Here is a 25,626-nt window from a genome sequence, read left to right on the forward strand (position 1 = left end):
GACCTGGTCTCACATACTTTGGACATGTTATCAGGAGGGATTAGCCCCTGGAGAAGAACATCATGCTTGGTAAAGTAGAGGGTCAGCGAAAAAGAGGAAGACCCTCAACAAGATGGATTGACACAGTGGCTGCAACAACGGGCTCAAGCATAACAACTATTGTGCGGATGGCGCAGGACCAGGCAGTGTTGTACACAGGATCGCTATGAGTTGGAGCAACTCGACGGCACCTCACAACAACAACTCAATAACTGCACCTAATGTAACTTCCAACTTATGAAAAATGGGGATAGTAATAAGTTTTGAGCAACAGAACATTATTTTTCTTCTAGGAATTATGTTTTATTCTTTCATTCATATTGCTTTAATATTCATACACATATTGTTATGATTTTTCAAATTATGAATCAGTCCATATGCATAATGTAAAATTTATAATTACAATTTTCAAGTCTATATGATATTTCCACTGAGATGCATATTCTATTTTAGAGTATTTCTGCATTTTTACATTTATTTGAGTAATTACAGAAACAGTATCACTAAAAGCATTGTATTCAAACAATATATTTGTTTCGGGATATTATATAACACAAAATAATTACATATTAATACAATATTTCTCCATTTATTTATTTGTATCACCGAGACAGGGTTTTTGCACAAACGACGGGCTTTATTTAAATAAAATTTACATAAAAGATGCATAGCCAATTTGTAGGAAAGCTCACATTTCTCTCCTTTTCAGATATATTTTTCATTTGACTATATATAATATATACCTTGGCATGGACTAAAATCCCACAGTTATTCAAGTAATATAACTAATACATTTGAATTACATTTTTAAAGTGTTAAAAAGAAAAATACAGTTGTTTAAGGTTCAATGAAAGTGCTTTCTCGTTTTCCTACTCTTTTCATGTCTTAACCTACTTCTCAGAGTTTGTTTTTAAGTTGAAGCAATCCTCTACTGATTGCTACAAATCAGTGGTTTATAGAATGCTCTGTTTTACATCTGCTGATGATAGAGTTCGGAATTATGACTAAGCCCCTCAAGATATGATATTGGGGTGTCAAAAGTAACCCTTTTTAAAGGCATGCCTCTGGGGACAGACTAGATATTCAGACAAAAAAAAAATAAAAAATCATCCTTCATTCTAGCCCAGTTTAATTTCCAAAAGACCCAACTGGCTGGACTTGCGTTGTCCGCTATGGTAGCCATGTGACCATTTAAGTTTAAATTAAATAAAATTACAAATTTAGTTCATCAGTTACACTAGCCACATTTCAAGTGCTCAAGAACCACATGTGTCTGGTGGCTACTGTATTGGACAGTGTAGATACAGAATATTTCCAACACCACAGAAAGTTCTAGACCATCTAGTAGTCAATTCAATTACAAACATATGCAAATGATGCATATCTTTCTTCCTTACTGACAAAAAGCTACCTGCTTAAGCTTATATTGAAAGCAATCAGTCACAATACTGTTTACTTCATCCCAAGACAATCATATAAAAATAGAGATATTTGTACAATTCCTCCAACTCATACATTGTGATAAGAGTCCAAAGGTCTGTAATAAATCTCATCTTTGCCAACGTAAACACAGTCTCATGGGTTCCCTCTGGGTTGCAGTATCTTAGTCACCAGTAGAGTTCTCCTGTGGTACCACAAGGAAGGCTTGCTAGGGATTCTTCATCACTGGGGACTAGTTATCCTCATTAATCTACATGGTCACCTCTGGGTGAAATTAGGAAGAGGGGGCCCAGAGGGCATTGCCCCGGCTCTTTGATCTAAGGTAGGTTCCAGGACCCTCAATGCACCCACTCAGAGCAGAATGGCCATCTACGTAGGCCATTCAAGGTTTCCTGTGGCCAGCCATGTCCATACTTCCTGGACCAGGGCTACCAGCACACCATCTGAGCATCTCATGTCCAATGCATGGGCAGACCTTCCAGCCCTTCTTACTACCTTCAAGGTCCAGCTTATACCTAAAGTCTCCACTGAGGGCTTCAAGGGGAGCCTTCACTTGCTAAAGCATAATTTAAAAACTTTAGAATTAGCAGGAAAATCATTCTTAGTAAAAGAAATAATTCATTAAAACTCTTTCAAAATAACAAAATAAAAAAACTCGCATCTGACTAGCCCAATATAAGTGCTCTTTTTACAACACCTTTATCCCTTGGTTTCTGAAAACAATGCAATCAGCTTCAAAATTTGGTATTCAAATTATAATTATTTAATATAATACGCTGTCTAAAATATTAAATGTGCACAGCTTGGAAAGAATTATGTTCCTATGAACCTGTAATTATCAACATATAAACCCATTGAACAGTTCTCTAGTCAAAGGAAGGAGGTATTCATATATGTGAAATTTGAAAATTAATTTTCCTAACAATGATGACTACCATTTCTAGACTTCGTCCTTAAGCACAAGCTATTATTCCTGTATGACATGACCCATAAGTAATAGTTTTATAGTGCTGCAGGATAGCAAGATTTTGCAGTCTTCCAACGGGTGATATCACAGTTGAAGGCTAAAAGATACTTTCGTGGTGTAGCTGGGAACATGTTCTGTAACAAAGGGGAAAAAAAATGTACTCAAACTCTAACCATCTTATTATACGATGTAAATACATGCCATGGCTTATGGTAACACGCAAATTATCGCCACTTCTTGTTTTAAGTGAAGAGATAATACGTTTATCACCATTAAGTGAGTGATCACAAGTGTGTAGTCAAGCTTTAGAAATATTTAGATCTGGGATAAAATTAACTCTTGTTTTTTGGCAAGCTTTCCCACACAAGCTAATAATCTACATTAGGATCACGGAAATTGCATGACTTTACAGTAATAAAAGTTGACAAGATAGAAATAGATGACCAAGGATTAGGGGCTACGGATGCCTGGTGGAAGGCAGTATGGTCTGTAAGAGAAGTCTGGACTATTCCTAAACAAGTACAATTTTAATAAGTAAACATTCTCTCAACCTTGTTCCTCCTGTCAGTTACTGCCTCCTCTCTCCCTTCACAGCCAAATTTTGTCAAAGGATAGTCTCTACCAATGGTTCTGTTCACATCAGCATCACCTGAGAACTTGTTAGAATGCAACATTCTCAGGCCCCACCCCAGGACCTGCTGAGTCTGAAAGGCTGTGGCAAGGCCTCCCTGTGATTCTGATGTTCACTTAGGGTTGAAGACCCCTGGGGGGCTTCACTAGCCCATCATTTCTTGAATCACAAGAGGTTATAGGCCCATGCGGACTGATCAAATCTACTTTTTTTCCTGATAGCCACAGAGCCTGTGAGTGACTCAGATACTAGTCTGATGAGGAAGTCTGATGGAAGGAGAGAAAAGAGGAAAGACACCATGAAGAAGAAAAGCAAACAAACACATTTTTAAAAAATCAAAACACATGCCCTGCCTTATATAGGTTGAACCATAAGACACTGTCATTTTTGTAGGTCAAAACCAGCCAGATATTGGCAATATCTGGTTCAACTTAATATGAATAGATGAAGGACAGAATTTTTACAATTATTCAGAAATGAGTGAATGAATTCAAAATCTAGCACCACTAAAGTTGACTTTTAAAAGCAAATTATTTTATTGCTGGCCACACAGATCCAAAACTTAAAACCTATTTTCTCTAATTCTTCTTGCATTTTTGCATAATAGCACTTAAATATAATTATGAATAAATGAATGAATAGAGCAAAGTTTTTTACACAAGGAAAATTAATACAGCCCAGAGATAGATTTTGGCAAATAAATGTTTCTGTATTTCAGATTCACTTTTAACATAAATTTCTAATTTATTTCATAATATTTAAGCATTCGAGATTAAAGATCATGAAATAGAGGTAACTGTATAGAAATTTTCTTGACTTAATTGAAATTTTAAAAATTTCCCAAATAAATGGAATTTTTTTTATTAATGTCATTGAAATCTTTAAATATCTGAATGTGACTAATCATCTTCAGAACCCCACTATCAAAGGACAAGTATGTTCACACGCATTATGTTTTCTGAGGGTGACTGAGGGAACCTGCCCACAGATACTCATCTTCAAGGGTGCCAACGCTACTTCCTTCCTAAATCCACAGACATGGGGTCTTTCTTTCTGTCAGGTTTGAAACTAGCCTATCAAAAAAAGAAAACCTCAAAAATGAAGTGATAACTCTCTGGCATACTCATACAGAGAAGAGGTGGTGGTTAGAAGAATAAAGACTGATTTATGCCTTTTTCCTGAGTATGTGCTTGTGACAGGAGGAAAAGGGCCCTACACCTTCCGGTACACCGTTAAAACCGAAAAAAAAAAAAAAAACAAACCCGTTGCTGTCGAGTCAATTCCAACTCATAGCAGTCCTATAGGACAGAGTAGAACTCTCCCATAGGGTTTCCAAGGAGCAGCTAGTGGATTTGAACGGCCAACCTTTTGGCTAGCAACCTAGCTCTTAAACACTGCACCACCAAGGCTCCAGTACACCATCAGGACCACCCAACTCCTTTGAAAATAGCCACTGGAATCTGGCTCGGAGAACAACACTTCCCATGCTTTCCTGAGGTACTTTGACTTCCTGTGCTCCTCCATATTATCACCACTCTATGGGCACCAAAACTACATGGATCTACTTACTCATCTGCCATCTTGTGTTTTCCCTTTCGTGAATTTTTTATACAGGTATACCTTAGTTTATATAAGAGATAAATTTTCAAAAGGTGAAATTAAATGGATTTATAAAAATTGAATCTTATTTTCCCATCAACTTAGAAAACTCTTTTGTAAATATTATTTTAGTTAAAAACTGATGCACAGTTGGCATTGCTACCCTCACTTTTTAAATATGTTTCCCAGCCTCTCTGTCAAATAGTTGATGACATATCCAACATTCAAGCGCACTAGGAAAATTTTATATTTTAAGTCAATGTGTCTTTTTTTGGCAAATGGAAGAATAATTTATAAAGTTAAGTAACTTTATAAAGTAACTTGTGCCCTAGCCAATTAACTTTTTATTAGTTTGATTTATATCAATATATCAATTTATATTAATTTGATTTATATCAATATGTATCAATAAATGAGCAAGTATGAATAAGTAGAACTCTATGTATTCATTTTAAATAATTTTAAGTAAGAGTAACTCACCTCTTTCTTTAACATCTTCAATATAGGCTTTCATAAATTCTTTATCAAAATGTTGGCGATCTTGTTCACTTTCCATCACTTCATCACCATCTTGACATTTTGTGTTATCAATAGGATTGTCCATAAGACTTACATATCTATTCAGGAAAATATTACAATTTTACTGTGCATTTTTTACTTCAAAATTCCTCACATAAAGAGGCTAATGGCCTCCATGAACAACTGCCTCCTTTGTGTGAGACCAGAAGAAATGGATGGTGCCCAGATACCAATACTGAATGTTTTGATCAAAGATTCTATAGAAGAACCTTGATCAAAAGGGGGAAAATGCAGAACAGAATTTAAAATTATCATGGAATCTAGATTTTCTGGAGCTGTAGAAACTGGATGAACCCCTGAAACTATTGTTTTAAGATAAGCTTTAAACTAAAAATATCCCCAGAAGTCTTCTCAAAACTAAACAATAGTTTAGCTTAACTAGTAAAGAATGTCTGTCTTGAGCTCTTTTAGGATCCATCTATATGGGATGAAATTCACAACAGCAACTCAAAAGATTAGAGAGGAAACTTGGTGGGCAATGAGTTTATGTTAATGAGGGAGGAACAATTCGGAAAAGGAGGGTGAGAACGGCTGCACAACTCAAAGAATCTAATCAATGTCACTGAACTGTGCATGTAGAAATTGTTGAATTGGTTTATGTTCTGCTGTGTATATTATCAAAAACAACAACAGAAATAAAATAAATTTAAAAATAATTTTCTCGCATAAGAATCAACCTTGTGGTACTAAATCTCAAGTTCTCACTTATCCGTGAAATCACAGTTGACCATCTAATATTAGTATCATTAGTAGAATTCTACGGTAGAGTAGTCCAGTAGCATTATGGAGTCAGTTTTAAGGCAGAGACAGTTCTGAGCCTTAATGAGGAAGTGAGAACTACTTAGCCATGGACCAAGGGCTGGAAGCCTTGAAGTGGACAATACGCGCTTTTTCTCACAGTCAGAGCCTTAAAATTGCATGATGTCTGGTTACGTTTGATATTACTTCCAATTACTAATATCAAACTTTAAAAGGATGTGGCTAAATTAAAAAGAACTCAGAGAAAATCCTCACAAGAAAAGGTATTTAAAAGATGGACTATTGCTACAAAAAAAAGAATCTAAAGGAGACAAACTAAAGTGGCGCTTGATCTTCCATCCTCACAATTTTCAGAAAGGTTTCCATGTGAAAGATGATAGCTATTTCAATTCAAAATAGGAAATCCTTTGAATAGTCTTTGGTTGCAGCTGTAGGCCCTGCTGTCTTGGGGTGCTAGGGGGCACTTACCACTAAGAGAATTTGGACTCTCAGGGAAATATTTCCTCTGGTGGATTCAACTAGCAGCTGGTGTTGAAGGGAGATGGGTCTCTGGACAGTGAGGAAATGGCTCTCACTACAGTTGCCTTGTGGGAAGGTTCCTGGGGAGGCTCCAAGCTGCTGGGGATGAGCCAAAATGGCCTCAGGGTAGAGGTGATGGGAGAACCTCAAAGCCTCAAATTCTGGCAAGATGTGCTATCAGGGAGCACTCACTCAGCTTCAGGGGAGGTGGAGTGGAGCTGGAGCTTTCAATTCCACCTCAGAAGAAGACTATTTCATTTCTCTTCCCAAACTGGAGTCTGTTTGTGTTCCATTTGCATGGATGGTTTTTCTTAGTTTTGGGTGATTTCTGGCTTCTTTTAAGGAAACCCCAGTAAGGGTTAGGCAACTTGGTGGATTCATTCACCAGCCACCGACCCCTCCAGTCCAGTCTTTAGGTCACTCAAGGTGATGTGAGTGCTGAGTGAGACAGATAAGGGACCCCAGGAATATGTCCCACTGTGCCTCCAATCAACCAACCAGTTGCTGTCAAGTCCATTCTGACTCATGGCAACCCCATGTGTTTCAGAGCAGAAATGCCCTCCACAGGGCTGTGACCTTTCTGAAGCAGATCACCAGGTCTTTCTTCCAAGGCACCTGTGAGGGTTTGAATCTCCAGCCTATTTTGGTTAGCAGCCCCGCACTTAACAGTTTGTACCACCAGGGACTTCTGCACCTTCAACCAGCAAATAGTATTTGTCCAGAAATCCCCTGAGCTCTCCCTTCCCGTGCCATTTACCAAAAATTTCAAAATCCTGTAGAAAGTTCCTCAGAATTGCTGTGAACCAGAATTAGATGCTCAGAATAAGAGCCTCATCTAATCTGGTTCCTGAGGCAGTTGTGCTGACGCCAGATGCTCCTCCGTCCTTACCTCATGTCAGAACATGTCTCTACTAGGATCGCTGGTCTACTCACTTTACAGGTGTGGATGCGTCACAAAGGGCAGTTGGGACCTCCACCAAATGGTCCCCACTGACGACTATCAAGATGAGCTTCTTTAGGTTCAGCAAGGTGTAAGGAAGATAGGTCAGCTTGTTTTTATACAAGAGTAAGGTTTCCAATTCTTCTAGCCTAAGAAGAAGTAAAAGGGAACGGAAGAACTTAGCATCACAACAAAGAAAACTGACTTGAATTACAAATAAATTCTAGTAGGATATCCCTACTTATCTTATTTCATATATGTGATCCTTATAAGAATAAACTCATTTTAAAATTTGAGTAAATGGATAATAAATTCATGCCAGATGACATGATTTTTTTTTCCAGTTTTTACTGACTGCAACTGCTTATAAAGACAGAGACACAGCAGCAGGACAAGTAAATGGCACAATACACACGCAGTAGACCAGGATGAGAGGGACTGGTTCAGTGACAGAATTCTCCCCTTCCGTGCTGGAGCCCCAGGTTCAGTTCCAGGTCAATGCACCTCACATGCAGCCACCACCCATCTGTCCCTGGAGGCTTGCATGTTGCTATGATGCTGAACAGGCCTCAGCAGAGCTTCCAGACTAAAATGGACTAGGAGGAAAGGCCTGGTGATCTACTTCAGAAAATCACTCAGTGCAAACCCTATGGCACGCAGCGGTCCAACTGTTGTGCACGGGGTCACCGTGAGGCAGGGGCCCTATTCAATGGCAGCCAACAACAGACCCCGATCGGGCCTCAAAACAAACAGCAACAACAAAAAACCCATTCCTGTCGAGTCAATTCCGACTCATAGCAACTCTATAGGACAGAGTAGAACTGCCCGCATAGGGTTTCCAAGGAGCAGCTGGTGGACTTGAACTGCTGACCTTTTGGTGAGCAGCCAAGCGCTTAACCACTGCGCCACCAGGGCTCTGGGGCCTCAAAGCTGGCCCTCAATCCAAGTGTCTCCCACATGCCCAAAGGTTAATAGCGCACTGGAAAGAAAGAATACTAGAGCTGGAGGGCAAATGAACAGATTTGGGCAACATATTTCCTTTTGTACATTTTGAAACATTTTCTAACTTTAAAAATAGGAAGAAACATGCAGAGTAAAAAGGAAATGAACAAAAAATGCTCCGGGTATGTTTTACTCTGCTTTCCATTTTCTTCTAACTCAGTCATCACCCTTTCAGTTTTTCTATTTCATTCATTTGCCAAATCTTGACTGACCCCAGCAACAGCTCACAAAGTTCCTCATGTGTTTCAAACCGAAGCAATTCCCTCTTAGTCTGATAAACCCAGAAAGCATCAACACACATCACGTCTGTCAGGCAGCATTCAGGCCTAAGCCATTTTTGGCCTCTGCGCCATGATAGTTTACTTATGCTACTTTATGGAGCAGATTGTGGATTCTAGAAGGCTAGAGATATTGTTTCATTCACCACTTTAAACCCAGCCCACTCACCAGCCTGCCATAGATACAGGAGCCTAATAATATTTGTGGAATGAATGAATGAATGAATCTTACATGATTCAGTGCAATAATTACTTAAACATGAAATAACTGCAAAGACATAATTTGAAAACCTCTCTAAGCATATCAGTTTTGTTTTAAAGATCGTGTATAAATCAATAGACAAAACTAATAAAGATTTCCCTCACTGATATTCTAAACGTAGAGTGATGTATTTCTCTTCTATGTGTAATAAATTTACTTTTCTACTTCTATAAAGTCAACGGCGTCATGCTACTAAAGACGGAACAAATTAAAGTTCGCCAAGACAACGAAAGATGGTTGAAATGAACGTATCTGTGCATATGCATGGTGCAGACTAGAAGTGATCCTATTCTAAACAAAGCCAAACTAACATTCTGGAAACAACAAACTCCTGAAAATTAAGGATAGTTGGTTTCAAAGAGCACTCACACGTTATGCATGTTTAAAACGTTAGCAGTGCTTAAGGCGTTAGTAACTAATTCATGTACCTCACCATTAGAAGGCAAGTAGCTACCTGTCTATATCTTGTGGCAGGTCATCCAGGTTATTGTTGCTGACATCCAGCCACTGCAAATCAGACATCCGCAGGACACAGATCGGGACACTGGAAAACTTGTTTGCTGAGATATCTACAAATGTAACTCGCTTCAAATTACTTAACTAGAAGGGAAGAGCAAAGAATTCTAATTACTTCTTTGAGAGTGGGTATTAAGTTCTACTAATAATTTTTAGACTGATGTTTCTTCCCTCAAAGAGGGCATTTCTATGACTATATGCAAAATAGTCAAAATAGTATGTATTTTCCAGCAGCTACTATGTGCCATTCATTATGCTACATGCTAGGGATGCTAGGGTAAACAGTACTCTGTGGCTGCCCTCGAGGAGTTTATACTTTCAGAAATACGCAATGCAATTTTTATGTAGTAAGAACCAATGTGAAGACATTTTCAATGGACGATGTTAGGTAACACCCAGAAGAAGTGACTAACCTGCCTAGCAGTAGTGGGGTGAGAGTCAGGGGTTGGGGAAGATTTCACATAGAACGGAATGTTTGAATTGGGTCCTGTGGTTACTCGACAGGTGAAAAGGAAAACAAGGACACCCCAGGAGGGGGAACAGCATGTGCAAAGTCACAGAAGACAGGAAGCACAAGTTTTGAAGGTTATAAATAAGGAGCCCTGGTGGTACAGTGGTTATGCACTTGGCTGCTAACCAAAAGATCAGTGGTTCAAACCCACCAGCTGTTCCGTGGGAGAAAGATGTGGCAGTGTGCCTCTGTAAAGATTACAGCCGTGGAAACCGTATGGGGCAGTTCTACTCTGTCTTACAGGGTTGCTATGAGTCAGAATCAACTTGATAGCAATGGGCTTTATTATCTATGAGTTTTCAAAAATCTTAGGAAGACACACATTTGGGTTTGTGAGTGACATGACAAACGACCAGACATCTCTATAGTTTACGCTTTACGTCCATAATTTTTGTTTTTAACTTGATAACTGAAATATGTGGAGAAATATATTTTGATCTCAAACGTAAATCTATAAATATCAAATAAAGTAGGATAAGTGTCTCATGCTTGGGGTCAGATATGTAAACTGATAGTTATGATTGAAATACAGGAGGAGATTTTAACTGCTACCTTTTATGGACTTATTTTAATATTCTGTGAATAAAATCTGAGATGCTTCTCAAAACTACATTTTTAAAACTGTTATGAAATATGGAGCCAGTTGGAATAAGGTACTACTAAAATGAAGAAAAAAAAGAAGTAGACTCATGTTTCTGTTTACCCAATCCCGTATCTATAAAACCCAATTCCATATTGCCAAATTTGCTTTAATGAGACACAGGCAAAATTCATCTTATTGAATGGGCACATTCTAATTTTGCTCTTATTTTGAATTTAGAAAAATGAGTATGAAGACAGTCATGTGACAGTGAATAACCCATCAAGAGAGACGTTCTGGATGCTCATAATTCAATCTAAAGTTTCTAACTGTGTCTCCAGGGTTATCAGACCATCAGGAAAATCAAGACTAAATTACAACCAGTCTCTTTTCTTCCTTCTTTCCTAGCGGGACTGTGAGATCTTATCTCCCTTCAGCACAAGAAGCTTGTTGGGCTTTATTTGGCAGTAAAAAATTGCTCACTTTTATCTACTTCGTTTTGTCAGAAAATGATTTAAAATCTTTTCTCCAATTAATACGGATCCAAAAAATGTCTAACAAATATTTTTAAATTGATGGATTTCTTAACTCTTACCTGTAGGACTACAGGTAAGTCATCTACAAGTTCTGTTATAAAACCAAAACCAAATTTTTATCCCACTTATTTATTTAGAACTTCACCATTGCAGATAATCAGGATCTGCACTATAGACAATAAGCATTGCACATTAATAAGCGTTAAATAAAAATGTCTTGCATGAAAATAGGATGTTTTGCCTAATTTTCCTTTGCTAGTATTTCTCAATTTAAATTCAGTCCCTAGCCTAGTATAAAAACATTTCTTAAAGATCTTGTAATAGCTAGTATAAAAAAAAAAAAGAAAAGGAAACCCACTGCCATCAAGTCCATTCTGACTCATAGCAACTGTATACAACAGAGTAGAACTGTCCCATAGGGCTTCCAAGGAGTGGCTGGTAAATTCAAAGTGCCGACTTTTTGGTTAGCAGCCAGGCTGTTAACCACTGCGCCACCAGGGCTCCAATAGCTGGTATAGGATAATTAAAATAATCACCAAAATAATATAATATACTGAAGAAAGACTTCATCTTTTAAATTTTCTTCCCCATACTATAACCATCCCATGTTACTACCCAAATAAAAATAAATCATAGTGCAGAAATGTTTATTTCTTACTTCAAAGGGGAGCTCCGTTAACTCTAGATTTCCAGACAAATCCAGTTTCTCCAGCTTTTCACAATCTCCCAGTTCTGGAGGAACGCTTTCCAGATGGTTGAAACTCACATTGAGTTCTTTCAGGTTCTTCAAACGACCTGTCATCAGAAGAAGTTAACATCCACTGAGTAGGCCCTTTAAGGTCTTTTAAGAACAGAAAACACACTTAGATGTAAAACACTTGCATAAATAATGATGTGGAAGGCACTACACATTTTGCACTTGTTTTTTAAGCATTCTTCATTAACTGTCTACTCATCTTTTATCCTGAAGATTCTAGCCCCTGATCATAGCATCTTTTGCTTACTCTTTAATTGTTTAATCCTTTATGAAACCATAGTGCAGGGAATCTGTCCTCCAAGTACATGGGTCAGGTCCCTGCACCCACAGAATGCAAGCCCCTCATAAATTACCTGAGTTAAATAACAGGCAGTGGCTTTGAAGAGTGGTACATCTCCTAGAAAATATTGTGACCAGCTGTAGTCTACTGGTGAACTCTAGTAAGGAAATATGCACTAAGCTCTATGTATGTGGCAAATGATTCAAACAAATAGAATGTTTACAGATGGCATGCAATTCACCATTTATCTTTGGCTTCACACTTGCATTGATTTAATTATGACATACCATGCTTCATAAAGAATATGCTGTAAGTCCCTTTCATAGGCAGGAAGTGAACAAACTAAGAATAATGGGCAATAATTGGATTCATTAAAAAATGTTATTCTGATCAAAGATTCTATAGAAGAATCCTAATCAAAAGAGGGGAAATGCAGCACAGAATTTCCAATTCTCATGGACTCCAGACTTTCTGGAGCCATGGAGGGTGAGTGAAACCCTGAAACTACTGCCCTGAGATAATCTTTAAACCTTAAACCAAAAATATCCCCTGAAGTCTTCTGAAAACCAAACAATAGTCTAGCTTAACTGGTAAAGAAGGTCTGCCTTGAGCATTACGCTCTTTTAAGAACAATCTATATGGGACCAAAATGAAAACAGCAACTCAAAAGATTAGATAGAAACCTTAGGGGGCAGTGAGTTTATGTTAATGGGGGAGGAACAACTCAGAAAAGGAGGGTGAGAATGGATGCATAACTTGAAGAATGTAATCAATGTCACTGAATTGTGCATGTAGAAACTGCTGAATTGTGTATATTCTCAGCAACAACAACAAAGTAAAGAAAAATTTTTTTTAATGTTGTTGATGTATGCCGTCTGACTTATAGTGACCCTATATGACAGAGCAGAACTATCCCTAAGCTAAAATTTTTACAGTAGCAGATTGCCAGGTCTTTCTCCCACAGAGCAGCTGGTGGGTTTGAACCTTCGACATTTTGGTTAGCGGCCAAGTGCTTAACCACTGCGCCACCAGAAGATTAGCATAAACAATGTGAATGTTCCATGTTTAGTCAACTTTTCAGACACAGTGAAGTAAATTTATTTATTAAAGAGTTACATGACCTAGTGGATGGAAGCATTTGCTTTAATACACTAGGGGATATTTATACTAATATACATGCATTTTACTATCATGAGGGGCTACAAAGATAAGTTAAAATAACTGAGGAGAAAGTTTTACACTAGCTTCTTCTTAAAGACAGTCAAAGAAAAAGTAATAGACTTTAGAAAGTCTACAGTAAACATAACATTTTAATAATTTATAGACATAAATTTTTTAAATTAAAATCAATGTTATCCTTACCACTCACATCCACAATGCCTAATCTCATTATATAAATATTAATTTTCCTTTTTCGATATCCTTGAGAAAATTTGACATTAGCATATTTTTATGCAAATAACATATGTCTTCTATGTTTCTTTGCCAACTGCGCCCTCCTCCCATGAGGTATTTTCGTGAGCACTGCTATGCCAATTTTTTTTTTACATGTTACTATTAAAAAAAACAGCATAGCACGCTTACGGTATTTGTGTAAAAATATGGTATTCATCTGAGAAGGGCTCAGTTTTCTCCCTCAGAGTTAATTTAGATCAAGAGCCCCAGCCAGAGGATGTGGGAGGGCATTAAACATAATTTAGCATTTATTTTTGAAGTACTCTATTAAGTATCTACTCCATCGTTTACTTATCCTGAACATTTTCGGCCTTCTCTAAGCAGGTTATAGCACTCCCGCTCTCCCTCCCACCCTCCACCCCAGCCCCCAGTCCCTTCTCCCATTCAGGGGACAGGGGGCACTTTGCTGACAGACCCAGGACGAGACATGAAGCGCTCTGGTTGAAATCAGCTCCCAGCTTCCTGCCCAAGTAAGGTCATCCTTGTCAGCACCTGCCCTGGTAAACAGGGCTTTGAAAAACAAAAAGGAATCTGTTCCTCCTCACAGAAATAAGCAGATTTAGGAAGTCCCCCTGTTATTCACTGAGCCTTATCTTCAGCCGGGAACCACCAGCCCAGCCTGGCCGTATGTAACTCTTTCCTCAGGATAAGCATTTCAGCGGGGCCATTTCCTTTCTTGCCATTCACTTCATTTCTAATCTGGACATTTTTCCCCTACTTATTTATAGTAGAAGTAAAAAGTAGAGTGCAGTATCACTTCTTAGAAAACATACTTAGTTATTAAAATTATCTACACTTAGGTTTCAAAACACTATTGATAGTCAAGGCTAACACTTCACAAATGCACGGCGCAGTATAGATTACAAGGTGCTTTCAAGGACACTGTCTCATTTTGATTAAGACCTTCACAAACCTGCCTGTGTGGCAGTGTGGACATGGCCATGGTGTTCTGGGCCCTGCGGGCAGAGTCCCCTGGAGATTTTGTCACTTATCCAGAGTCACATAGCTGCCAGCGGCACAGCCCTGCTCCTAACCACTCCCCCAGCCTCCCTGATGAGGTAGAGCCCACCTCCTACAGGCTCACAGCACTCCAAGCACCGTCCCTTTACAGCTCTTGACACAGTGGCCGTTTTTTATCTTTTTTGATGACACTTTGACTAATGTCTGTCTCTCCCAGCAGATGTAAACCCCATGAGAGCAGGAAGCATTGTGTTTTGCTCACCATTTTCTTCCCAGGGCCTGGTACAGTGCCTGGCACAGAGCAAGTACTCAAATATTTGTTTATTGTCTGCACACAGTAAGTGCTCAATAAATGGGCTTAAATGTATGGGTTTATAGATAACTACTGGGTAACAAAAAACAAAACCTATTGCTGTTGAGTTGATTCTGATTCATAGCAACCCTATAGAACAGCGTAGAACTGCCCCATAGGGTTTCCAAGGAATGGCTGGTGGACCTTTTGGTTAGCAGCTAAGCTCTTAACCACTGCGCCACCAGGGCTTCTGGATAACTATATGGATAAACTAACTCTGATGAGCCTGCCCAAAGAGGGCACAGTGATATGCGACTGCAGATAACTTTGAAAATATGACACAGTGAAGAAGATGAGAGCAAATGACAGCCCTATGAGCAGAGTAGGGAGCTGTGGGGCAAACAAATGGACTTTGCGCAGAAAAAAACAAGAACCAGGCAAAGTAGGGGGTGCAGAATTTAGGAATGTGGGTAAAAATAAAATTAATGGCAGGTTTGAGGGTCCATTTTCAAGATTTCTAAGTCTTTATCTAAAGAGACAAAGCAACAACTGGGTTCTCACTATAATCACATAAGCAAAAGATGTAACTGCTAGATCAACCCCTTCTCACTAGTGCAGGAATGAGGATAAGACAGGGAGTCTCATGAGCTCTCAATGATGACACCTTGACCCACTGAGGGTCAGCTGTGATTGGGCCCCAAGGAATGGGTTAATAACGTGAAATGAGTTACTTTTAAAAAAAAAAAAAAAGTGAATTCAAGGTTATCCTTATGATGACACTATTTCTGAAGTCAGCATCCTGAGCCTGAGGTTCTGTACAGAACAGTTTTCAGTGTGACTACGGTCCAACCTCAGAGAAACTAAAACCCCTAAGGCATCATAGGTCCAACATGTCATTCTTTTAAATAACTAGTCCATTCCTTTTTTAATGTGTCAGGATCTTTTCCAAATGAAATAAAAGCTTCCTACTTACTACCTATTCTTCCAGGGCCTTCAGACCTAATTTCCAGTGAAGGGAATATAAACCAATTAGGCATAATTAATTGTCTGTAAAGTCTTCTTGCTTCTAGAGCCCAAGGAACAGCTTAAGCAATTACCATACTTTAAAATATTTGGATTTTTTTTTCTAATCACTTCAATAATTAGTCCATATAATGATAATTCCTCGGAAGTTCCCAAAGGAGCTGAGAGGACCACTCATTGCTATTCTTAACGACTTAATATCAAATGTTAAAAAATAATTGTCCTGACAAAAATATAGAGATTAGAGTTTAATAGCGGTTACTAGGCGTGGGAGGGCCTGGGCTAAGGAAGGAATCATTGTTTAGGCAGCAGGGAGTTTTTGTGGATGGAAAATTTAGCAGCGTAAACTGGTGATGATCACACATGATTGATGTAATTGGTTTCACTGATCTGTACACATGAAAAATGTTGAAATGGCAAATGTTGTGTTCTCTACATTCTTAAAACAATAAAAAAATTAAAATGTTACAAAAAAAAATTGTCCTGAAAATGAGGAAAACAATATCTGTTGATCACCCTTCCCTAATTCCCCCTTTCCTCCCCTCCACCAGTCCTCAATAGTTCTGTAAGACAATACTGTAAGAGACCAAACCCAATCTCCTTTACAAAATACAGGGTACGTTCCTTAAACACTATAGCTAAATGGTAAAAGAAAAAAATAAATAAAAGTCAGCCGCAGGGTCTATCTGGTAGTCAAGCTAAAATGAGAAACATGGGAACGGCCAAAAGGAGTTGAGCTCTCTTATGCTGAACAGCTGTATTCTGTAAAGGAATTGGGTTGAATCTCTTAACGTGTTGTCTTAAGCAAAAATTCGTTCCTAAACACAGCATCCCTCAGTCATGAGAGTTCCAAGTTTCTGAGCAACTGGCAAATGTCCACATGTGTTGAGTTATGCAGGTGGGCTCATGGGATCGAGGCATCACCAGCAAAGGAGACCCTGCAAATGAGCAGCTCTGGGAACATGTGAAACAGCTCTGCCCAGCAACTTCCTGGGGCGGTAGAACGAAGAAATCATTCACACAGTGTCGCCAGCCAAATAGCTGTCTGCTTACCACAGACTAAAGGCTGGAAGATTCCTGCTAAGCAACGTACCAATTTCTGCTGGAAGACACGAGATTTGGTTTTTTTGCAAGTCCAGAATTCTCATCTCTTGAAACAGCTCAATATAGGTAGGAATGATTTGAATCAGGGTATTGTTGATACGCCATTCTTTCAGGTGGGTCTGCTCCTTCAACGAATCTGGGAGCTCCTAAAACAGAAATTAAATTACATCAGTCAGAACTAGTCCCTCACTACGTCAGAGCTGAGGGGCAGGGCGCACACAGCCAAGCCACACAGAGCATTTATTAAACCGACAAGTGAGAGCAAGTGTATAAGAGCAGATTTCACAGCCAGCTCTACAAGCCATTCTTAAAAGAAAGCAAAGACCCCACCAAAACCCATTGCCGTCAAGTCAATTCCGACTCACAGCAACCCTATAGGACAGAGAAGAACTGCCCCATAGGGTTTCCAAGGAGCAGCTAGTGGATTTGAACTGCCGACCTTTTGGCATCACCAGGGCTCCAAAGACCCCACAGTTGTCATTAATTTCAGAATGGCAGATAGCTTAATTTCAAAACTGCCATGAATTACTAATTTGATAACTAAAATCAAATGCCTGTTGGACACAATCGGGCTCACACCTATAGCCACAACACATATTATTTATTTATAACATACCAATTTATTATCTTCTAAAAAAAAAGAAAATCTTCCCATATGTTAGATTTTAAAATTTGGGCTGTATTTCCCTTACTCTGAGGTTATTTTTAGAAATATTTGATATGCATTTAATAGTTGCTATGCCAAATTTCCAAATGTTTTTATGAGTTTATTATAAGGAATAAAAAAGTGGTACAACGGTTAAGTGCTCAGCTGCTAACTGAAAGGTTGGTGGTTCCAACTCACCCAGTGGCTCCATGGGAAGAAGACTTGGTGATCTACTTCCATAAAGATCACAGCCTAGAAAACCCTATGGGGCAGTCCTGCTCCATCACATGAGGTCACTGTGAGTCAGAATCAACTCCATGGCACCGAACAAGAGAAACTAGAGCAAAGAAATTCTACGATGATGAAATTGGGTCACAGAGGGATCAAGAGAAGAAGGGGGAGAATAGGGATTTTAAAGAGACTGTACAGTCCTTTAAAGAGATCAAACCAGGGTCCAGAGCCTGGGGGGCCCCTGGCTCACAACAAAGGTGACACCCCTCTCCCCACATCCAGCACTGCAGCTGCAGAGCACGGCCCAGCAGCAGCCCTAAGGACCAAAAACAGATCTCTTTCCTCTCAGTCCCCAAGAAGCTCCACAGCCCCATCCAACTCTGGATGACATTTTCTGCAAGGGCTGGGCATGCTGCCTGTGTGATGTTAGAGGCCAGAACTTCCTTCTGCCACCAAGCCTTCTAAGATGGTGAAAATCCCTTAACAGAGCTGCTCACTCCTTAATTAGAGGTAAGGTTGAAACACCAGTCTCTCTGGGAGAGAACAGTTACAGAAGTTCACACTAGACAATGCCAGAGGCCCCAGAGCCTTCCCTCTACTGGGTTCCATCAGGATAAGGTACCCAGGTTAGGGAACTGAGCGGGGAGGGCGGGGGGAGACAATAGGGTGCCAGTAATGAAGACCTGGTTGCACAGTTCACAATGGGGTCTCCCACCAGCCCGCTGAATCACAACCATCTCTCTATCCTCCCCCCCCTTACCATACTAACCAAAAAAAAAAAGTTGCCACAGAGTCGATTCCAACTCTTGAGGACCCCATGTGTGTCAAAGTATAAATGTACTCCATAGCGTTTTCAATGGCTGATTTTTCAGAAGTAGATCGCCAGGCCTTTCTTCGGAGAAGCCTATGGAGGACTCAAACCTCCAACATTTCCAGCAGCAGCCAAACACACTAATCATTTGCACCATGCAGGGACTCCACCTTGCTGTGCTAGACATTCATGAAATGTGCTTTGAAGTAATGGTTTTCAGAATGAAGTTCGTGAGCCAAGAGGACTCCTTACAGTTTCTCCGGGTAGACTGGAGGGTAAGTGCTTGGCCCAAGACCATCTTCGATGATGGCGTATGAGAATGATTTACCAACAGCATTTAATTAAAAATCCAGAAATGCCCTGCTTCTTACCCCAGAATAGACAGTGTCCAAGTATCCGCTGATCTCCATGATGGGGCTGCAAGCGAGAGTATATCAGAGGCTTTACAGTAATAACCTCACACGTTTGTAGAGGACTGTGTACCTAACGAGTGTCACAGAACATCCTCGCATTTAATCCCCAGGAGCCCTCAGAGGTGGTCAGGGCAAGCATTAGCACCATTTTCCTGATAAGGATAATGAAACCAAGAAAAGGGAAGTGATTCAGGTCACATGGCTAATAAACTACAGCCTCAGAATCATCCCAAATGTTTAGTCTGCCTGTCCAGAGTCCTTTCAGTCACAAAAACCAAAACCATTGCTGTCGAGTTAATTTTAACTCATAGAGACCCTATAAGACAGAGTAAAACTGCCCCATAGGTTTTCCAAGGAGCAGCTGGTGGATTCGAACTGCCGACCTTTTGGTTAGCAGCCGAACTCTTAACCACTGTGCCACCAGGACTCCTTCAGTCACAGCGTGGCAGGGTAACAAGGGATGGAGGGCAGGTGCCGAGAACCTCAGTCTCCGGCCGAAGATCATTTGCCATTGGCAGGTTCCCCAGATCAAGCTGACTTATCCTGCACCCCTAGCTGCTGCTTCAACCGGAAAATGTCAGGCTTAACATGGAAAAAGTGATTTCAGATTATAGACAACCCCTGGAGACATCTCTCCAAGCAAATCAGCAAGTGGTGGGGTGGGGGAGGACCGGGAGCAGGACGCCGCCAGTAAACACCTAAGGAAAGAAATGGGGCGGGGGGTGGGGGGGGAGGAAGGGGCGTCTTTGTCCTGAAGGCAAAATTCCTACAGCACTGTGACGAGCCAGCAAAGGCATCGCCCACTGAGGGGAGTTATATAAGTGAAAGGCTCAGTTCATTAAAAAAAAAAAAAAAAAGGCAAAGGGTTATTTTAGATGTCAAGGGAAAAAACAGTGGAACTAAGCATGTTACAGGCTGTGTGTGCATGTGGCGGAGGGCCGATGGGGTCCCAGCTCCTCAGCTTCCGAAGGATCCAAGTGGAGCCCGCTGCTTTTTCCGTGGCGACACTGCGATTCACGGAGACGAGAACACGAGAGCGCGCCCTAAAGCAGGGAGTGGGCTCCGAAGGCAAAGGCATTCTTTCCGCAGAGGCCAATGCCTAGGGTTCCCGTCAGCGGCGGACATCTGCCGCAGCACTGCACCTCGCGTCCACTTACTGCAGATGGCGACACACCTCGACTTACCTGCCACTGCTCCCCGGAAAGTTCAAACACAAACGGACTCTTCCTTTTGTCTCTCTCCTTGGAAAGCAAACTCTGCCTGGCGAGAGAATTCTGTTCGATCTTTTCCAGAAGCCTCACGCTGTTGTCTACGAAACAGCTCTTGCGGTACACGGCGTGGGGGATGCCTTTCCTCCTGCACTCGACCAAGAAGTTCCACTCTTCCTTTATCCTAAACGGGCAGCAGAGGCAGCAGTTAACTCTCGCGCGGGAAATCGTCTTCACCGGCCAAAAGCAGCAAACGAGGCCCCTAGGGCGCAGACGCTGTCTTCCTCATCGTAGAGCACAATTTCCCCGGGATAAACTGTTGGCTTTCCACTACTAACCTAAAGGTTCGCGGTTCAAACCCACCCGCCAGCGCCATGGAAGAAGGGCCTGGCCAAGAAAAACCATAGTTCTACTCTGTAACACATGGGGTCGCCACGAGTCCCAATCAACTCACAGCAACTGGTTTGGTCTTTTTACTGTTAGGGCAATTGAGTGCTCCTTCTGGGCAACAGTGTGAGGGTTCTAAAGTTCAACCTGGCATGTGTCACAAACAGTGAGAAGTCCCCGAGGAGAGGTAGCCTCCTCCATAACACAGCTGCCCTCACTCAAGTCCCTAGTCACTAAATAAGCTACAAGACTAATTACAGAAAACACGTACTTTTCCAATGCACTTTGCTGAAGCCTTTCCTCCTCCTTCTTCTGCCAAGCTTTGTGCTTCCTGACACGAGTTTCCCATAAGGATCTGATGACAGAAACGTCAAATACGACCACTTCATGTCCCATTTTGGGAGCATGGAATTACCTGTTTAAAAATATATATGTACATGTCAGCTTCATATACACACAGAAGAAAAGTTTTAACATGAACTTTGAAAGGAAACGTAAATGAATCAGTTTTCTTAAGGCTTGATGAAATGCCTTATCCCTTCCAGGCTGGTAACTTGCTAATGTTCTTAAAGTCTGACAATAATCTATGTTAATCATACTTCACACTCAGCCTGGGTCATCTCCTCCAGAATGTCACGTTTGTCTCCCCACCCTCAGCTGAACTTGGGGTTCCCAGAGCCTTATGAGCACCCCTCAAACTTCACAGTTCCACACTGTATTGAATTTACCAGTGTGTGCTTCTAATCTTCCCAGTAGCTTATAACTTACTCAAGGGTAAGTTTCATAAATTAATCGGAGCTCACACACACACACACACACACACACACACACACACATTCTCTCTCTCTCTTTCTAAATACTCATTGCTGTCGAGTCGATTTTGACTCATAGCAACACGCTAAACAGAATAGTAGAATATAACTTCTTAGTTCTTAGGCAATCAGTTGCTCCAACCTTTTGATGAGCAGCCAAGCACATAAACCATTTGCACCACCCAGTCCAGGGACATGTCTCCTGGATTTCCATGAACCCTCAGAGACTGCTGATCTCTGTTTACTTGGTTCTCCACGAGAAAGGAAAGTCAGGCCATCCCATCTTAGTGGGACCTTAGAAGTGATTTAGTCTCTACCCTCGGTTTCACCAAAGAAAACATGGGAAGCCCAGAAAAGTTTTGCCTGTATCCCTGGCATCTAGCACAGTGCCGGGTACCTAGTCAGCCCTCTGTAAATGTTTGTTGAATGAATAAGTGAGGGAATAAAAGATTTGCATGCAGATTGCTCGTCTCTCAGGCCACTCAATGAGCTTTCTCTCTTCTTTTTATTCTCCCACTTCATCTTTACTCTGTTTTAAGTGATCACTTGCTTACTGCAAAAAAAAAACTATTCGGATATAAAAGTACATTTCAATGTTTGTTCCACTATACTTATCTCCCTTATCTAAGTAAAACCATTTTCTAGATAATTGTTTTAAACTTTCCCTACCTGCAGCTTAGAAATCGGGCTAAACCATTTCCTGGTTTACAGAAACACATGGAGTGTGTTAGTTGGTAAATAGTACAACTGTTGAATATTTTCTTCTCCATTTCCAGACACTAAATTCGCTTCTAAACAGCAGTCAGTGGGGGTACGAAAACCAACTATTGAACCTTCTGACTCCTGTGTATGCTCTCCACAAATGGCTTGGCAATATGAGGGGGAGAACTGGATCAGGGGTGTGAAGCTGAACATTTGAAACCTGTCTATAATTTTAGTCAGAAGAGCTGGAAATGCTGGCTCCAATTTACTGCTCTCTTTCATTTTTGACGTCTGCCTTTCATCTGCCTTAAATCTCCTCCACCTAAAGTTGGTTTTGAGGATATGATAATCAGACGTTATGTCTTAGGGATTTGTTCTCTTTGCTTTTTATCCCCAACTGTTCTAATATCTCCAGAACTTTCTAAGGAAGAACAAGTATTTCCTTTTTATTAAAAGTGAAATGCAGGTTTCACCACAATAAAAAATAACTTAAAAAAAAGTGAAGTGCAGGACGCACCCACTCAGGGTTGTAAACCCACTTCAGGCACAGTGCTCAGGGCTCTGGGATTTTGCGCCATTGTTTACAATTTTAATTCGGGTTCAAGAAGGGGTCGAGCATTTGTCTTTTTTCTACACTCTACTTCATGGATATCATTTACTGATGTTTCTTTTGGGGCACACAACATCAGCGCGGTGTCACTCATTATCATTATGAGAGTGAGGATGATGGCAGCTGCCATTTAGGACTGCCCAGGATGCGCAGTTGTTAGTGCTCTCTGCTGCTAACCAAAAGGTCAGTGGTTCAAACCCACCAGCTGCTCTGCGGGAGAAAGATGTAGCAGTCTGCTTCTGTAAAGATTTGCAACCTTGGAAACCCTATGGGGCAGTTCTACTCTGCCCGAGGGGGTCACTATCGACTCAGCGGCACTGGGTTTTTGGCCATTTAGTAAGTGCCTACAACTCGGTGCCACTGATTCTAGTCTCTACCACAGCCTGGAAAGGTGGATGTTGCCATCTCTCTCTTCGGAGATTTTCCTCTTGAACCTCCCTGAGGCTGACAGAGCTTATGTAGCTAGCCCAAAGTCACACAGTTTATCTGCTCATCTGTTTCAAACTCTGTGCTGCCCCTGGTAATTAGTTTATTTATACAGCCTCTCTCTAAATACGTGAAATAATTTCACATACTCTATCCCAGTAAACAACACAACAGTGTAAGGAACAACTTCCTGCCACATCCCAGATTGCAGAGTGGAGAGTTGAAGTGGCCAAGTCTCCAAATGAGGGATACCAGCAGCTTAACTGCCTGCGCTCGAGGAGCGTTGGGTCATGTCCAGTCCACACAGGAAGGCAGGGATTCTCTCTATTCCAATCGCGTTTACTCTAAACCTCCCCTCAGCCACATCCCCTGATACACTTCTTCATTTGTGTTTTCATTAAAAAGTAGTAAAACTGACTTTTTTGTGGAGGAAGAGTGTACAAGTCTGAGTTTTAACATGTGGATAGATTGGTGTAACCACCACCACAATTAGGACATACCCAAAAAACTCTCACACTGCCCTTTGTACACACACCCTCACTCGCTCCCTAAGCCCTGGTAACAACCGCTCTGTTCTCTCCCCCTATAGATTTGTCATCTTGAGAATGTCATAAAAATGGTATTATACAGTATGTAGACCTTTGAGACTGCTTTCACTCAGGATGGAGCCCTGGTGGCGCAGTGGTTAAGAGCTTGGCTGCTAACCAAAAGGTGGGCAGTTTGAATCCACCAGCTGCTTCCTGGAAACTCTATGGGGCAGTTCTACTCTGTCACTATGAGTCAGAATCGACTCAACGGCAATGGGTTTGTTTTTTGGGTTGTTTTTCATTCAGGATAATGCTTTGAGATTCATCCAAGCTGTTGAATGTATCAGTAATTTATTTTTATTGGCTGAGTGGTATTCCATTGTGTGGATGTACAGTAATTTGTTTATTTAGTCTCCCATTGAAAGACATTTAGGTTGTTTCCAGGTTTTGACAATTATGAATATCACTGCTATAAAGATTCATGTACAAGCTCTATGTGAGCATATGTCTTCCTTTCTCTAAAGAGTGGGATTGCTGGTACATACGATAAGTTTAAGTTTAACTTTATAAGAAAATGCCGAAAAAACTGTTTTGCAGAGTGGCTGTATCATTCTGAATTCCTACCAGCAATATATGAGAGTTCCGGTTACTCTGCATACTTGTCAAGAGTTGGTTTTGTCAATATTTTTTATTTTAGTCATTCATGTCTCTTTACATAGTTTTTTTTTAAAATACAGCTTCCATAGGGATTACAACATACATAGTTAACTTTTCACAGTCTACTTAGAAATAAGATTTTATCACTTGCAAGTGAAACATAGAAACCTTACCACTATAAACCTGTTGTCAACGAGTCAATTCCGAGTCATAGCGACCTTACAGGACAGAGTAGAGCCACAGGATTTCCAAGGCTGTAAATCTTTACAGAAGCAGACTGCCACATCTTTCTCTCACAGAGCGGCTGGTGGGTTCCAAGCAGTGGGAAGGACTGCGCCACCAAGGCTCCTCCCTTACCACCACATACGTCATTTTATGCTCCCAATTTTATGTTGTGGTTGTCTCATGTCTGAAAGAGTAAGGTGTTTGCCCTTGGTTTCTGATAACCTCTAAAACCCTGGAATTTCCCAGTGACTGCAGTTTTTGTTATTCATGGAAAGACTCCAGACCACACCTATCTAGCAAGTTATGCTAATGAGGTGACTCTTGGGTAGGGGCTGGCCAAGCCAGAAAGACCCATACATAATGTCAGCCTGACCTCAGGGGAGGGGGCTAGAGGCTGGGTTCAACCACACGGACAATGATTCAGTCAATCATGCCTATGTAATGAGACCCCAGTATAAAAACTCTGGACACGAAAGCTCCATGAGCCTCCTGGTGGGTGACAGATATCAACACACAGGGGAGGGTAATATGTCCTTTGAGACATGGAAGCTAGCTTTGGGAACCCTCCCAGACTTCGTCCTGAGCATCTCTTCTTTTATGTCCTTTTGCTATAATAAAACTGTAATCATAAGTTTAGCTTTCTGTGAGTTCTGTAAGTTGTTCTAGCAAATTATTGAACCCAAGGGAGTAGTGGGAACCAGCAGGTCAGAAGTGAGGGGGGAGCGAGCCCTGGAGATCCCTGAGCTTATGGCTGGCATCCTGAGTGAGTAAAGGGAACCCACAAATTTGTAGCTAGTAGGGCAGAAGTGAGGGTGTCTTGGGGACACCCAAGCTTGTGGCTGGCATCTGAAGTCTTGGGCAGACTTGGAGGTCTAGAGGATTGAGCCCTTCAGCCTGTGAGATCTGACCTAGCTTCCCAGGGGTTAGGGTCAGAAGAACTGC

General features: G+C 40.9%; 1 protein-coding gene across 1 annotated transcript; it reads right to left on the minus strand.

The window, feature by feature from the left end:
- Positions 1-2,530: 2,530 nt before the first annotated feature.
- Positions 2,531-21,143, minus strand: LRRC2 (leucine rich repeat containing 2). Its single transcript, XM_004368461.1, has 8 exons — positions 20,997-21,143; positions 20,315-20,522; positions 17,019-17,175; positions 11,817-11,953; positions 9,470-9,615; positions 7,467-7,622; positions 5,157-5,293; positions 2,531-2,580 (listed from the first exon to the last, which is right to left on the minus strand). Exons 1-8 carry the CDS (start codon positions 21,119-21,121, stop codon positions 2,531-2,533), a joined length of 1,116 nt encoding a protein of 371 aa, XP_004368518.1. The 5' UTR covers positions 21,122-21,143.
- Between the last annotated feature and the right edge of the window lie 4,483 nt (positions 21,144-25,626).

Source organism: Trichechus manatus, unplaced genomic scaffold (genome assembly GCF_000243295.1).
Source record: "Trichechus manatus latirostris isolate Lorelei unplaced genomic scaffold, TriManLat1.0 scaffold00001, whole genome shotgun sequence".
In the NCBI taxonomy this organism is placed as follows: Eukaryota; Metazoa; Chordata; class Mammalia; order Sirenia; family Trichechidae; genus Trichechus; species Trichechus manatus.

What these genes read in the sequence shown, in the direction of transcription:
- LRRC2 (XM_004368461.1), bottom strand. Translation starts at nt 21,121, where the DNA reads ATGGGACATGAAGTGGTCGTATTTGACGTTTCTGTCATCAGATCCTTA. An exon ending in CAGCAAAGTGCATTGGAAAA is followed by an intron (nt 20,523 to 20,996) that starts GTACGTGTTTTC and finishes CTGCCCGTTTAG; the next exon opens with GATAAAGGAAGAGTGGAACT. An exon ending in TAACGGAGCTCCCCTTTGAA is followed by an intron (nt 9,616 to 11,816) that starts GTAAGAAATAAA and finishes CTTCCCTTCTAG; the next exon opens with TTAAGTAATTTGAAGCGAGT.